At 37.6% G+C, this 12,294-nt stretch overlaps 1 protein-coding gene across 6 annotated transcripts in view; it reads left to right on the top strand.

The window, feature by feature from the left end:
* Window positions 1–12,294, top strand: part of ARHGEF7 (Rho guanine nucleotide exchange factor 7) — a 126,076-nt gene that overhangs the window by 52,349 nt on the left and 61,433 nt on the right. For all 6 annotated transcript variants that reach the window (XR_010428530.1, XM_064646493.1, XM_064646495.1 and 3 more), the window contains 2 exons: window positions 763–893; window positions 3,339–3,540. Coding sequence is in view for 5 of the 6 variants with exons in the window: in XM_064646493.1 (XP_064502563.1) it covers window positions 763–893; window positions 3,339–3,540 (333 nt within the window). In the remaining variant the exon portion in view is untranslated. The remainder of the gene's footprint in view (window positions 1–762; window positions 894–3,338; window positions 3,541–12,294) is intronic.

The following is a 12,294-nucleotide window of genomic DNA, read 5'->3' as shown; positions in this document are numbered from 1 at the left end:
AACCCTCCTCTTTCTAAACAGCCCAAGTTGTTTTCTGTGGCACTAAACCTGCATTATATGGGAAAAACTGTTGTTTAAACATGTCTTAAAATGGCTTTTGGTGGTCTCTTTGCAAACACGTGTTTCTTCTTCCCAAGACCCCCCACGGTAGTGTTATCTCAGGAATGTCCTGGGAAGATGTCCTAAGGTGTTTCATTGTACCTTGTAAACCCCTTCCTATTGGCTGTTGACCCTTTACCTGATGTTTTTTTCTGTGACCCTGAACTTGGGATTGGTTTCCCTTTGACCCTCCTAAAAGCTTTATAAACCCCTTCCCAACAATAAACTCTCTCTTGCCTCCTCTCCACACCGGTGTGCTGTCTCTGTGCCTGCCATGGAACCACGTGGGTGCTGGGGGGAGGGGAAGGCACCTCTCCCCTCCAGGCTCAGGGCCAGAAACCCCTGAGGAAACCCCTGGAGTTCCCTTTCCCCATCCCTCAAGATGTCAGAATGGTTCTTCAGATGGAGATGGAACTAGAACTGGACCTCCCCACGTCATGGGTGGGGAAAGGGATCCAGAGTTTTCCTGTCTGTGTGGGGAAGAAAATGACAGTCTCAGGATTTTAGATTATTTATTGCTATAATTTTTTGAATCCTGAATTACTGAGCAACTGAAGATGTATCAAATCTGGTTTAAGCATGTGAATTTTACAGAGGTAAGCAGAAGTTAAATGCAGATTTTTTCAAATTCTTATATTTACCTTTTTTTCCACTCTTCTACAGACATAGGACTGGGCAGTGACTCTGTGTGTGCACGTCCCTCATCTCATCGGATAAAATCTTTTGATTCTCTGGGATCCCAGTCTTTACACAGTAGAACTTCAAAACTCTTTCAGGGACAGTATCGGAGTTTGGTAAGTTCTGGAAAAACGAGACATGCTGCAGTGTGATTTTTTTTTTTTTTTTCCTTTTGCCAAGTTTTATAAGTAACCGATAGTGTAGCAGATTAACTGTTTCCTCTCTTTCACCACTGTATTTCTAGCCTGTGACATCATGTTTTTGCAACTTTTCTTATGATGTTCCAAAATGCATGCAGCTTTCTGTGAACTTCTAATAATTTTTTTCTTTATTTAGCTCTGCATGTTGTCTGCATACACAGTGTCTTAATGGATTTGTGTCTTTCTTTTTCCAAAGGCAAGAATCTCATTTTCTCTCTCACTGAATTTAGGAGTGATATTGAAGGATATTCAAACCTCAGCAAAGGTGGTACTTTTCATGTTGGCAGTAGTAGTAGTTATTCCTGTTGTCTGTTATGTTTTGAGGTTAATCCTTCAACTGGCCTTCAGGTAACTGGTGTGGACAGGTGTTTTATAGTACAGCTGAAATCAGGGTTGAGTACCTCATAGAAACTAAACTGTGATAAAAGTTGCTTTTAGTGACTGAAGGTTTGCAAGGAGGGTTCAGATCCCTACTGAAACCTTCATTTTCTGTGCTTGAAAGAGGTTGTCTTGAATGGTGTGATGATTACTATGTGTAACTTGAAAAGCCATGCTCTGCTTAAGCTTTCTTAGGTGCAGTTTGTTTTCTCTGTGCAAGTTTTTTCCCTAGGCCACCAATTCCAGCTCCTGTTCTGCTGTTCACAACCCACTCAGTTTTGCTGGTGCAGCTGTTTGTGGGACTAGCTGTTAGCTGGATCACTGAAGTGATCAGAGTTTTAAGTATTTCTATCACTTTGTTGATCTGAGTTGCTCTGCACAAAGTTAGAAAGAACTGAGAAGTGTAAGAAGGAGGGAAAGAGAGCTAGTAGCCAAACCCAGGAAATTCTTAGTTTGGTTTTGTTGCTGTAGATGAAGAGTTTGGAACTGTTCTCACCAAATTTGTACTCAGTTTCCTTTGCTGGAAAGCCATTCTGACAGAACAGAGGGACTATAGTTGATCTCACTGTGCAGTGTTGCTGCTTGTTTTGTGGCTTTTTACTGTTTACTAAGCCAAAACATTTTCTCTTGTTGAGCAGTCAGAGTGGATGAAAGCACATGATGTACCAGCAGAGGTCTAAGGCAGAGGTACCTGTTTGAAAATGTGCCAATTTTATTGTCAAACACTGTGACTTACAGTATCTTGGGGCTTTCTGCATGTTTTTGAAGTTGTTTGCCCTCATTTTCCTATAGTTTCTCAGCTCCTAAGTCTGATGGTTAAATTGAGTTGTGATACAGTAACAAGATTACTGTGGGTATGAATTAAGCTGCTGTGTTACAAGATTCAAGTGACAACATGCAGTACATCTTTTGATCATCTCAACTATATAGGCATGTAGGTGAAAATCTTCTACCTGGATAGCTGACTAGGATTGCTAACACAGTCATCTTCTCACTAAGTTACTTTTTTAGTTACACAGGTAATCCTTAGTTATAGACAGCCATGATTTGTAGTCCTGTTCTCTTAATTCTAGTGCAATGTATTTAAAGCTGTCCAACTATTTAGCTTTTCTAGTATTAAGGTTTTCCCTGACTCTCACAAAATGCTTGAATGGTGCAGATATTCAAAATTGACATCCATGAACAAAATGCTAAATTTGAATGTCATTAATTTGAAAGACTTCTTAGAAGTATCTATTAACATTTAGTTGTTATGACAGAGCAATAGTCTGTCTTCACATTTGTGATAGGGAATGAGCATCCATAAATATCACTATATGGACAGCTGCAAGTCTGACATGCTGCAGACTTCCAGCTTTACTAAGCTTGAGAGAAATGATTTGTGAGTACTTGTTCGAGGTAAGTTGCATAATTGTTTTGTAGGTTTTGTGAAATAACACTGTCCTTCTTCATTGTCAGGCCATGGAGACTTGTACATTCAGCTGTGGAACCTTCCAACTTGATCTGTTACAGGAGAAAAAAAAAGAAGGTTTTAAGCTGAAAACTCTATTTATATCCAAAACTAAATTAAATCCAACTCATTTTCTCCTCCCAGCCCAGTTTTTTAGAAAAAGACTCTTCAATGTAAAACTCTTGGTTCTTTGTAGATACCAAAGGCAATTTATTCTATTTATAGAAAATATATGTTTTCTTTATTATTCTCATTTTATTTTCTTTATTACTCTCATTTTAGCTCTATTAACCCCTTCTGATTTGAAAGGGCTCTAATAAGACAATATACTCCCTGGGCTGATGAGAATTCATAGATTAAAAATTAGAGAAATACTACAAATGCCAAATCAGTCCTTATAAAAGCTTTTCAGTAAAAATGTGTGGTGAGTATTGTGTGCGGAGGAGAGGCTATTTCCATTTTCTGTTTTCTTCATGGAATAATGTTTAAATCTCTAATGTGATCATTTTGTTCTTTGTGTTCTCACTTACTAGGACATGACAGATAACGGCAACCATCAGTTGGTGGTGAGAGCAAAATTTAATTTTCAACAGACAAATGAAGATGAACTTTCTTTTTCAAAAGGAGATATTATTCATGTTACAAGAGTGGAAGAAGGAGGCTGGTGGGAAGGAACTTTAAATGGAAAAACAGGGTGGTTTCCGAGTAACTATGTACGAGAAATAAAATCAAATGGTGAGTTTTGAATGGGAGAGCATATTTGCAGAAATTCTTGCTTTGGATAGAGGTTGATAGTTGGTTGATTCATTAAAAATGATAATGATTTTTGTTTAAGCTTGACAGTATTTACTGAACTTCATTCACAGCGATCATTAATCCTCAGGAACTCATACTTCAACACCCCAGTTCACTATATAGAGCGCTCTGAGGCTTCTGAGTTATCAGTAAGCATGCAGAAAACTTCCCATTTTGTTTGCCTGTCTGTCTCTGTCACAGTTGGGCTGCTCTGAGTTCCTTGGTCTGAATTCCTAGAATACGGGATTTTGACTCAGGTGCTGACATATTTTGAGTTGGTGCTTTGTGTTTAAATAGTGAGAGATTTCCTACAAATCTCTTTAAAAACAACACAACAAAAAAACATACCAGAAAGAAACCTCAAACCAACCAAAAAAACTACAGCAAAAAAATTACTCAACACATCCCATTACTTAGAAGCAAATAATTGCAGGAAGGAAACCCAGTTCTACCAAAATCCACTTTTGAAACATAATGTATTTGTGATTTTTCTTTTTCTTTCATGTTCATGCGCCTTCAGCTTTTCTTCATAGAGGCTTCACCCTTCCACTGAAGTTTTATTTTAACCTTTATACAATGAAAGTGCCTTCTGTAAATGTCATCTGAATATCAAAACTAACATTACTGTCTCCTTTATTTCCTATTTTTTTTTCCCATATCTTTCCTGTCTCAGCTTACTTTCAGAGATTAGGGATAAACCTGGTATGATAAAACTACCCAGGGACTCTGGGAGGCTTTATCACTCTTTCCCATGTCACAGCTCCAGTGAAAATGCACATCTTTTGAGGCTGTGCTAAAGTCATTGGCATGGCTTTTTTCTTTTTTTTTAGGCAGCCATACAGATGCCTGATTGTAAAGTGAGATTGTAAGGGTGAAACTCCACTTTTTAAACTTACTTTTCTCCTCTGGTTGCATCGTCTTTATTTTCTTCCCTGATTTACTGTGTACGGTCCGTTGTTGCAAAATGCTGGTCTTAGATCTGCAACTTCATTGTCCTTTTCAACTAGATTCTCTTAGACAATTCTCCTAGTCACAATGTAAGACTTAGCTTTAATGTTCTTCAGAGATTAATCAGATCTTGACAAACAATTCATGAAGCTTGTTTTTTGTCTGTAGTGTTGTAGCATCAGTCATGATGACCCTCTTGTCCCATCATTACTCAATTAAATCAGTGTGGCAGAGGTCTTGTTTGGATTTCATCAGTTTTGATCTCTTCCAACACTTGAAACTGGAACCTGGTTAGGCAGTTAGGCTCCAGAATAGAAATAGCTTTTAACAGTGAACATGTAAGAACCAGAAGTTTCCAGTAACTGAAATTAAGGTGGTTCTTGTTTTATTAAGAATACTGCACTTAGGTGAGGTACATCTTGAAGTCAGAAGAGACAACAAGCTGTAGTGCCAAGGTTAGTACCAAGTACGGTTTGATTTTTGCAAGTCCTTGCAACCCTGTCTGATCCCTGGGGTTGAGATGAGTTGCCTCTGGTCTTTAATTTCTAACATTCACTTCTGGCCCTCAGAAAAATTTACTTCCAAGTCGTTTTCTCTCTGCTGTACAGGTGTGTTTTCTGTGCTACAGCAGCTTACCTCTTCGGGCTTCTGCGAGACTTCTCGCATTCTTGGAGCGCTCTCTCATATGTTCAGTTGTTTCTATAGATGGCAATGTGTGCCCATGCTTTTTTGTTCTCAGAAAGCTTAGTCCATTGCTTATTACAAATTTAAAATGACTGACCCGTAGCTCACTAGCTTTCTCTGTTCTTCTCCATTGTAAAATTGCTGTTTTGCCTTTTCCGGTACTTTATGACCTTCACTTGTCCTCTCTGGTTTCAGATATGGATTTAGGTAGTTCTCTTACTATCAAATCAGCACAATAGGTACTGTGTAGTTTATCAAAACAGTAATTTTAACCTCCTTTTATGCATTTGTAGGTATGTGTTTGAATTGTCTGAAGTTGACTTTTTTATAAGAAAGACGGGAGGGTGGTAGAAGGAAGCATGGCATACCAAGAGCTTCTTGGTGTTTGTTAATAACTGTTGAGTTGCAGATCAGTTTTACCCCTTGATGTATGTATGCTATGGCATGTTTTGTTGCCACTACCCCTTATGTTCATGTTAGTTGTATTTCAGCTGGTGACCTGACTTCTAGTTACTTTTACTTCTTTTTGTATGTTTGTGGTCAGTATATATATTTATGATATGTGATCCATGTCAGTTTTGCATCTACCTTTCCTGTCCTCTCTTTGAGATGCCTGTAATTTTTAAAGGAGTTGTCATTCTTGTGAACCTTTTCTGCTTAAGTTACCATTAGTGGCAGTTCTTTTTTTAACCCGTATTTTTAAGGTTACTGAATTCTTCATATTTTAAAATTATTGCTGTAATTTTGCTACACTTTTTTTCCTTCATTTTATTGTTGATTCCATGAAATTTGTTATGAATGTTTTTATTCTCAACTGATTTCTGCTCTATGAGTATTGTTGACAATGCTAGAGAGAGGGCTTTTCTGTAACTCTTCTCCCTTCTGTATCCTAGTGCATTGCCACTGTGTCTCTTGAGGTTGCACTTCCTTTGCTCTGCTATTCTTGTCAGAAAAAGGATGTAGTGCTGTTTACCATAAAGCTCTGAAGTTATTTGAACAGCGGATGTTCATGAGAAGTTTCATGTAGGTTATATGTGTGGGTTTACAGTCTCTATTGCCCTCCTGTGTCACTGCTCTCTTTAGCTTGTCTTCATTAGGAGGGTTACATGGTCCATTTTTCTCGACTTCTTGCAACTGTAAAATCCTCACCTCAGGATTTTCCTAATTCAGAAATATTTTAAGTGCCTTCATGCCTTAAGCACAAGGATGAAATATAAAAGTGCTTTTTTCCCTTATGTATTTTAAAACTAGTTAGGAGAATTTCATGTCTTGTTAGCTCAAATTCAAAATATGTTTTCTGTCAGTGTTACAATGAATTGATTTTAAAAAAGATCAGCAGTGAATTGTTAAAATACTTACTCTTGACTAAGGTCCTGGATATATAATCTGTTTTCAAAATACTTGTAAAATGTTCTGGCATTGGCAGTATTACTCTACCCTTCTTTCTTCTCTGAAATGTGCCTTAAAATACTGCAACTAGTTAGAAATTCTGTACGGGTTACACTGCTTTCATTTTTGATGATGCATTATTTGGAATGCTCCCAGGAAATGGTGAGTTTGACTAAATAAATCCCCTCAGTTTGTTGTAACCTTACTTCTGCAAGCTAAGTAACAGAAGAAATGAAGGAAGTTCTTTACTCATGTGTGTTTTTATTTTAATTCTCACAACTTCATAGGCATTAGATGTTTAGATAAATGGATTTTTGTTCTATGTTAAAATCCTCTAATCAGAAAACTGTATATTTCTAGTCTTAGCTTGTAGGGTGTGTTTTTGAAGTTAGATATTCAAGGAAAGGAAGAAACAGCTGCTTAGTAATGGGAACTTTACCCACACTGATTTCTTAAAACTTTTAGAAGAAAAGTAAACTGCATTACATCTGTTTCACAAGCAGAGCATATTACATGGTAATGTATCTTAGAATAGCTAAAACCTTGCAAAGTTATGCCCACCTTGTACCTTGCTTGTTTAGCTATGCCAGAATGATCAGTATTAGCACAGAATTCTAATACATGCATGAGATGAGCTGTGAGTGGTTGTAGGACAGATACTGAGATTATGGAGCAAAGCACAACACTTAGTTTCCTTAGGCTGTGAATAGTCAGTGACTATTTTGGGGAAAATATATTTGGTTGAGATGGAAAACTGGTTTTATTTTGCTTTTGAGTGTGTGTTATTCTCTCTGCCTCCCTGACCCAAGGGGAAAAGGAGAATTTGTCTGAAACTGTGATAGCTATGATCAAACATATAAAGAGAAAAAAAATTTCTATTCAGGTATGTGCCTTTCAAAACAATGGTCCATTTCTCTCTCCCTCCCCCCTTTGTGCACATTTTCATTTCCATTTTCAAACCCTGTAACATCTTACCTTTTTTAATGTTCTTTGATCACGAATCAGGAAGTACTTTGAAACGAGAGGACTTTGTTTGCATCCTGCTGTACTGTTATACATGACAGAGGGTAAAAGGTAAATACTGTGTAAACTTGTTCGATATTTGACAGTGTGACCTTACTGAGGTTTTTTTATTTAAAGTGGAACAGGAGTGGGTGGAGGTGTAGGTGGAGCCTTGTCTCTTACATTTCTGTTTCTGTCTTGCACAGTAGAGAGATTTGGAGACCTAGTTTTGAGTGTTCTCTTGCAGAATGGGATGCACTTGCTTAGCTACTGTCAGATGTTAATCAGATTTTTTAAAAAATCACATGGTCACTTGATGAATTTTATCCAAGCATAATCCCTTTAAATGGCATGAAGTTATGCAAAAGGGAATATAGCTTTGTAAAAATTACATTTGATATGTCACCAACTTTATCCTAATTCTTCACAGAAATTAATGTGTCATTACTATCCTAGCCTCTCTTCTGTTATGCTTTCTTGATAGTTATATTAGTATCGGCACTGGTGCAAACTACAGTGTCAGTCATTCTTCTGGTTGGATGTTAAAAAAAATAAAAAAAATCAGTGTTGGGAAAAGGTCAGAATATAGTGGAAGTGTAGAACATCAGCTGTTTCCATCCTGTGGTGCGTAAGGGAAGGACAGATGCACTTTTAGCTTTGAGGAAAAGAAAAAAAGGGAAGGAAAAAACAAATAATCCCCCCAAGGAATATTAGTTTTTCTCTCCCCAGCCATGTACACTTGGAGGGGTATTTTGTTCTCTCGTCAAGTATTATTCTACAGGCATAAACAGAACAGAGGTTGGGACCAGTAAATACTCTTGGGGAAGAACTAGTGTCCATATTGCAGAGTGGACCACTTCGCAGCGATGCTTGAGCCAGCTTGAGAACTGGGAACAAGTTGAGGTCTGCCCTCCTGGTGTTGGACGTGAACCAATTAGTCTAGAAAGACAGGGTTTGCTTGTAGCACTTCACTAATAGAGACCACATAGCTTTTGGTGTTCCAGTTGGCACATCTTTCCTTCCCTAATGTAGGATGAAATAGCTCAAATCAGATCTTTTTATCTGCATTACACACCATAGCCTAGTGGTCGCAGAAACACACGGTGCTGTTCTTAAAGTAGTAGCGTTGAAGTGCTTTAGTAAGGTATGTTCTGAAGGCAGTGAATACTTTGTGGAGTAGCATGAAGTAGAGCATTGCATGAAAATGAATATGACATAACCTGGAGACATGACAGAAGGGAGAGAATGTGAGAATCTCAAGTAAATTGAAGGCAAGTGAAAGAAATACTTGTGTGTAAATTGAAATTGAAACAAAACATTGGGAAGGATTGAGTACATTGTCTCTTTGCAGTCAATTAGTAGATGTTTGTAAAGGATAAGAACATTTTAGAGAGTACATCACATCTTATGTACTACATAGGGAAAGGTTATAAAAACATTCGAGTTGTTATAAAAGCTGCTTCAAGTTGTTTTGGTCCTACTGAAGATAATGAATTGCTGGAAGAATAATGTTAAAAAGCCTGTGCCACCCTCCTTCTCCACTCAAAGATGATCTGTTAAGTGAATTCTATCTGGTTTATCAGTAGCCACTAGACACTTCAAAGCATTATCAAGTGTAGCTGAGGGCAGTTGAATGTAATGCTTTGATCACAAAAGAAAGTGATAGTGGTAACTTAGCTCCTGGTTTCAGTCATCAGCTGGATATGGTCTCTTCCAGTAATTGAGATGCTCGTTTGCTTTGTATCTGATCATACACTGTGCCTGTTCTCATTATGCTTCCAGTGTTAATGTAATGGATTCACATTGTGACTAGGAGAAAAGTGAGGAGAAGGGAAAAATTTGTATGGGAAAACTTGGTGTCTGGCTCAGGTCACTCTCTTCCAGTGCTTTGAGAAACAGAATCTCTGTGTTGTAGTGGGCAAGGTGCCAGGGTTTTGCTAATGTTTCATAAACCTATGGACTTTATAGACATATGGACCTGTAAGATCTGTATATATTTCCAGTATGCTGAATGGGGGTGACACCTCCTTGAAGTGTTTAATGAAATATACTCTGTTTGCAAAGGTACTCTTAATGTTCTATTACAAGAATAATAAATAACACTTAACTTAGCATAAACAAAGAAAGTGATTTCTTATGAGCAAGATCAGGATTTTCTTCTGTGTAATTCATTGTGCAATAAACTAATTGCAACAAGACTGTTTCTTATTCCTCCTTATGAAGCAATGCACTGCTTGAAGGCAGAATACCAGACATGATAGACAACTGGATTAATTTGCTGCATCTAATTCTGTGCTTCTGCAATAGAAGTGGCCTTTACATTTTAAAAACTAAATGTTGATTATGTCTGTTCAGGCAAAATTATTTGAATGTGATTTATTTTTTTTTTCCTGTCCTGTTTTTAAATCTGAATTTGGACATATATATGTCTGTGCTGGATAATTGAATCAGGTAAACAGCTGGTAATATAAATGACTGTACATTTCAGCAAAAAAACTCCCACTTTGTTCAGCAGCTTAAAACTAGAAATGTATTTTTGTACCCTTTACAAGAACCAAAATTCTATGACCAGCCAACTTTCTCCAGATTAACAATGGCTGGACATCTGTATAATGATAAATTCAGTGACAAGTATTTACCTCTATCCTTAAATAATTCTTGTTTCTCCTTTCCAGACATCTGTATTATTATAAATTCAGTGACAAGTACTTACTTTTATGCCTAAATAACTCTGGTTTCCCCTTTCATGCTTTTTGGCACATGATTAATAAAGCTTTAGGTATTTAGTGAACCTGAAAGTCGCTGTAAATTGGAGGATAAGTCAAGAGCTTCCACAAAGCATGAAGGCAAAGAACCAAGTTCATGTAAATGACATAATTTTCATCATTCAGTACAAAGAAATGAATTGTAATTGTCCCATAAGGAGTAGCATGATAGATGAATATATAAATGAGTAGCCATACACACAACATGATTTTAGGTTCTTCTTTCACACTGAGTATTTGATGGCAAATCTGCTTGAGTTTACGGTTTTTTTCTAAGGGGATGGGAGGAGTCCTGTCACTTGGAATTACTTGGCTTTGTAGCAGAGCATGTATGTGCTGCAGGGCTGGTGGCTGAGAGCATCAGTGTTCCCAGCTGGATAACAGCTTGATCTAATAGTTTTTGTGCTGTCTATTGGCTTAGATCTGACTTGGGGTGGGTAGGCGGGGGATATTAACCAAAAGGATTTTTTTGTCATCTCTGAATGTGGTAAGGAAAAATTGGTTTTGCCCTTGTGTGGCAGTTTTTAGACAGTGTTTTATTTTTAGATTAGCTTTTTTGAGACTTCCAGTGCAATACAGAGAAAAGCCCCTTAAAGATAATAGCACCTGTGTGCTCATGAGGCGTGAGCTGTGCCTTATGGACCATTAGCTAAAGCCTCAGGTCCTGCTGGCCTGCCAGGCACTCCTGGCATTGGAGTTGAAAGGATGGCCTTCATCTGTAGTCAGCTCACCTGAGATGGCATTGTCCATGGGGTTGCAGCTGAGTGGCCTGAAGAAGCACTAAATTTCTCAGGAGAGGATGGTACCATACGGACTGTTCTGCTTATGATGGCAGTTCCCTGATCAACTTTACTTTCCATGAGAATTTTCCATAGGCAGCCATTAGAATGGCTGACTGGGCTTCTGGAAAGGCAGGTCTGTATTTGAGACTTGCATAATTTATTCTTAGCCTGAGGTATTAGGTAAACTAGAGTTAAATTATTAATATATCTTTATCAAAATGTGTTTGAAACAGGAGCTTGCCTTTAAAATAAAGGTAAAATATCCAGTAGGTATGTTTTGATGATGGTTTTTTGGTCTGGGGTGGGGGGTGGGGGAAGGGTTGGTTGAGAATTTGCCATTTTATAGTTTGGCTACAAATTACTCAAATGTATATTTGAAAATAGCATATTAGACAAGCCTGATAATTAAAAAAAAAACTGAAAAAAAATCCCAAACCACCAAAGCAAACAAACCAAAGCACCATAATGTCTTGTTAAATATGGTCTCACAAGTTGGTTGAGTGCAGAGTCAAATGATCACGTAGCATCATGCTTTTGATTTTTCTCTCACCTCTTCTTTGCTCCTTTGTGATTGACTTAGAGAAGTGGTAGTGGTGGGAGGGGAGGCTTTAGGGGTTTGTTTTCTGTGCCTCTCTATTCTGGGAGTCAGCACCTGGGTAACTCTCAGGACTGTTGTTTTGATCTTGTAGACCAATCTCTTCCTTCTAGGAAGAGTATGCATTAGTGAGGGATACATTCCCTATGGGATTATAGGAAGGATTGATGTTATGAAGATGTTATGAAGAACTCTTTTGTGTTATGAAGAACTTTCTCAAGTGCATAAGCATTTTTATTTTTTACTTCATTAATAGCAAAAGACAATTTGTTTTAAAAGATGATTTTTTGGGATAGACATCAGGTAAGTCACTTCACTAGTGTAGTATTTTGAATCTCTTGTTTCTACCAGAGTGAATGTAATGTCTCACATCTGGTATGTTCAGCCTTTGATTGGTCACTTGCTTTCACTGAGTTCATTAAAATGATATTAAAACTTAAAACTACTTTTGTTTGAAAGTGCCTATAGAGTTTGGAAATGCCTGTTTTTTTAATTTTTTTTTTTAATTGCAATCTGTGACATTTTGTTT

Source organism: Pseudopipra pipra, chromosome 2 (assembly GCF_036250125.1).
Source record: "Pseudopipra pipra isolate bDixPip1 chromosome 2, bDixPip1.hap1, whole genome shotgun sequence".
Classification (NCBI taxonomy): Eukaryota; Metazoa; Chordata; class Aves; order Passeriformes; family Pipridae; genus Pseudopipra; species Pseudopipra pipra.
Note: the sequence above shows the minus strand (reverse complement) of the source record. Positions and strands in the feature narration are given on the sequence as shown.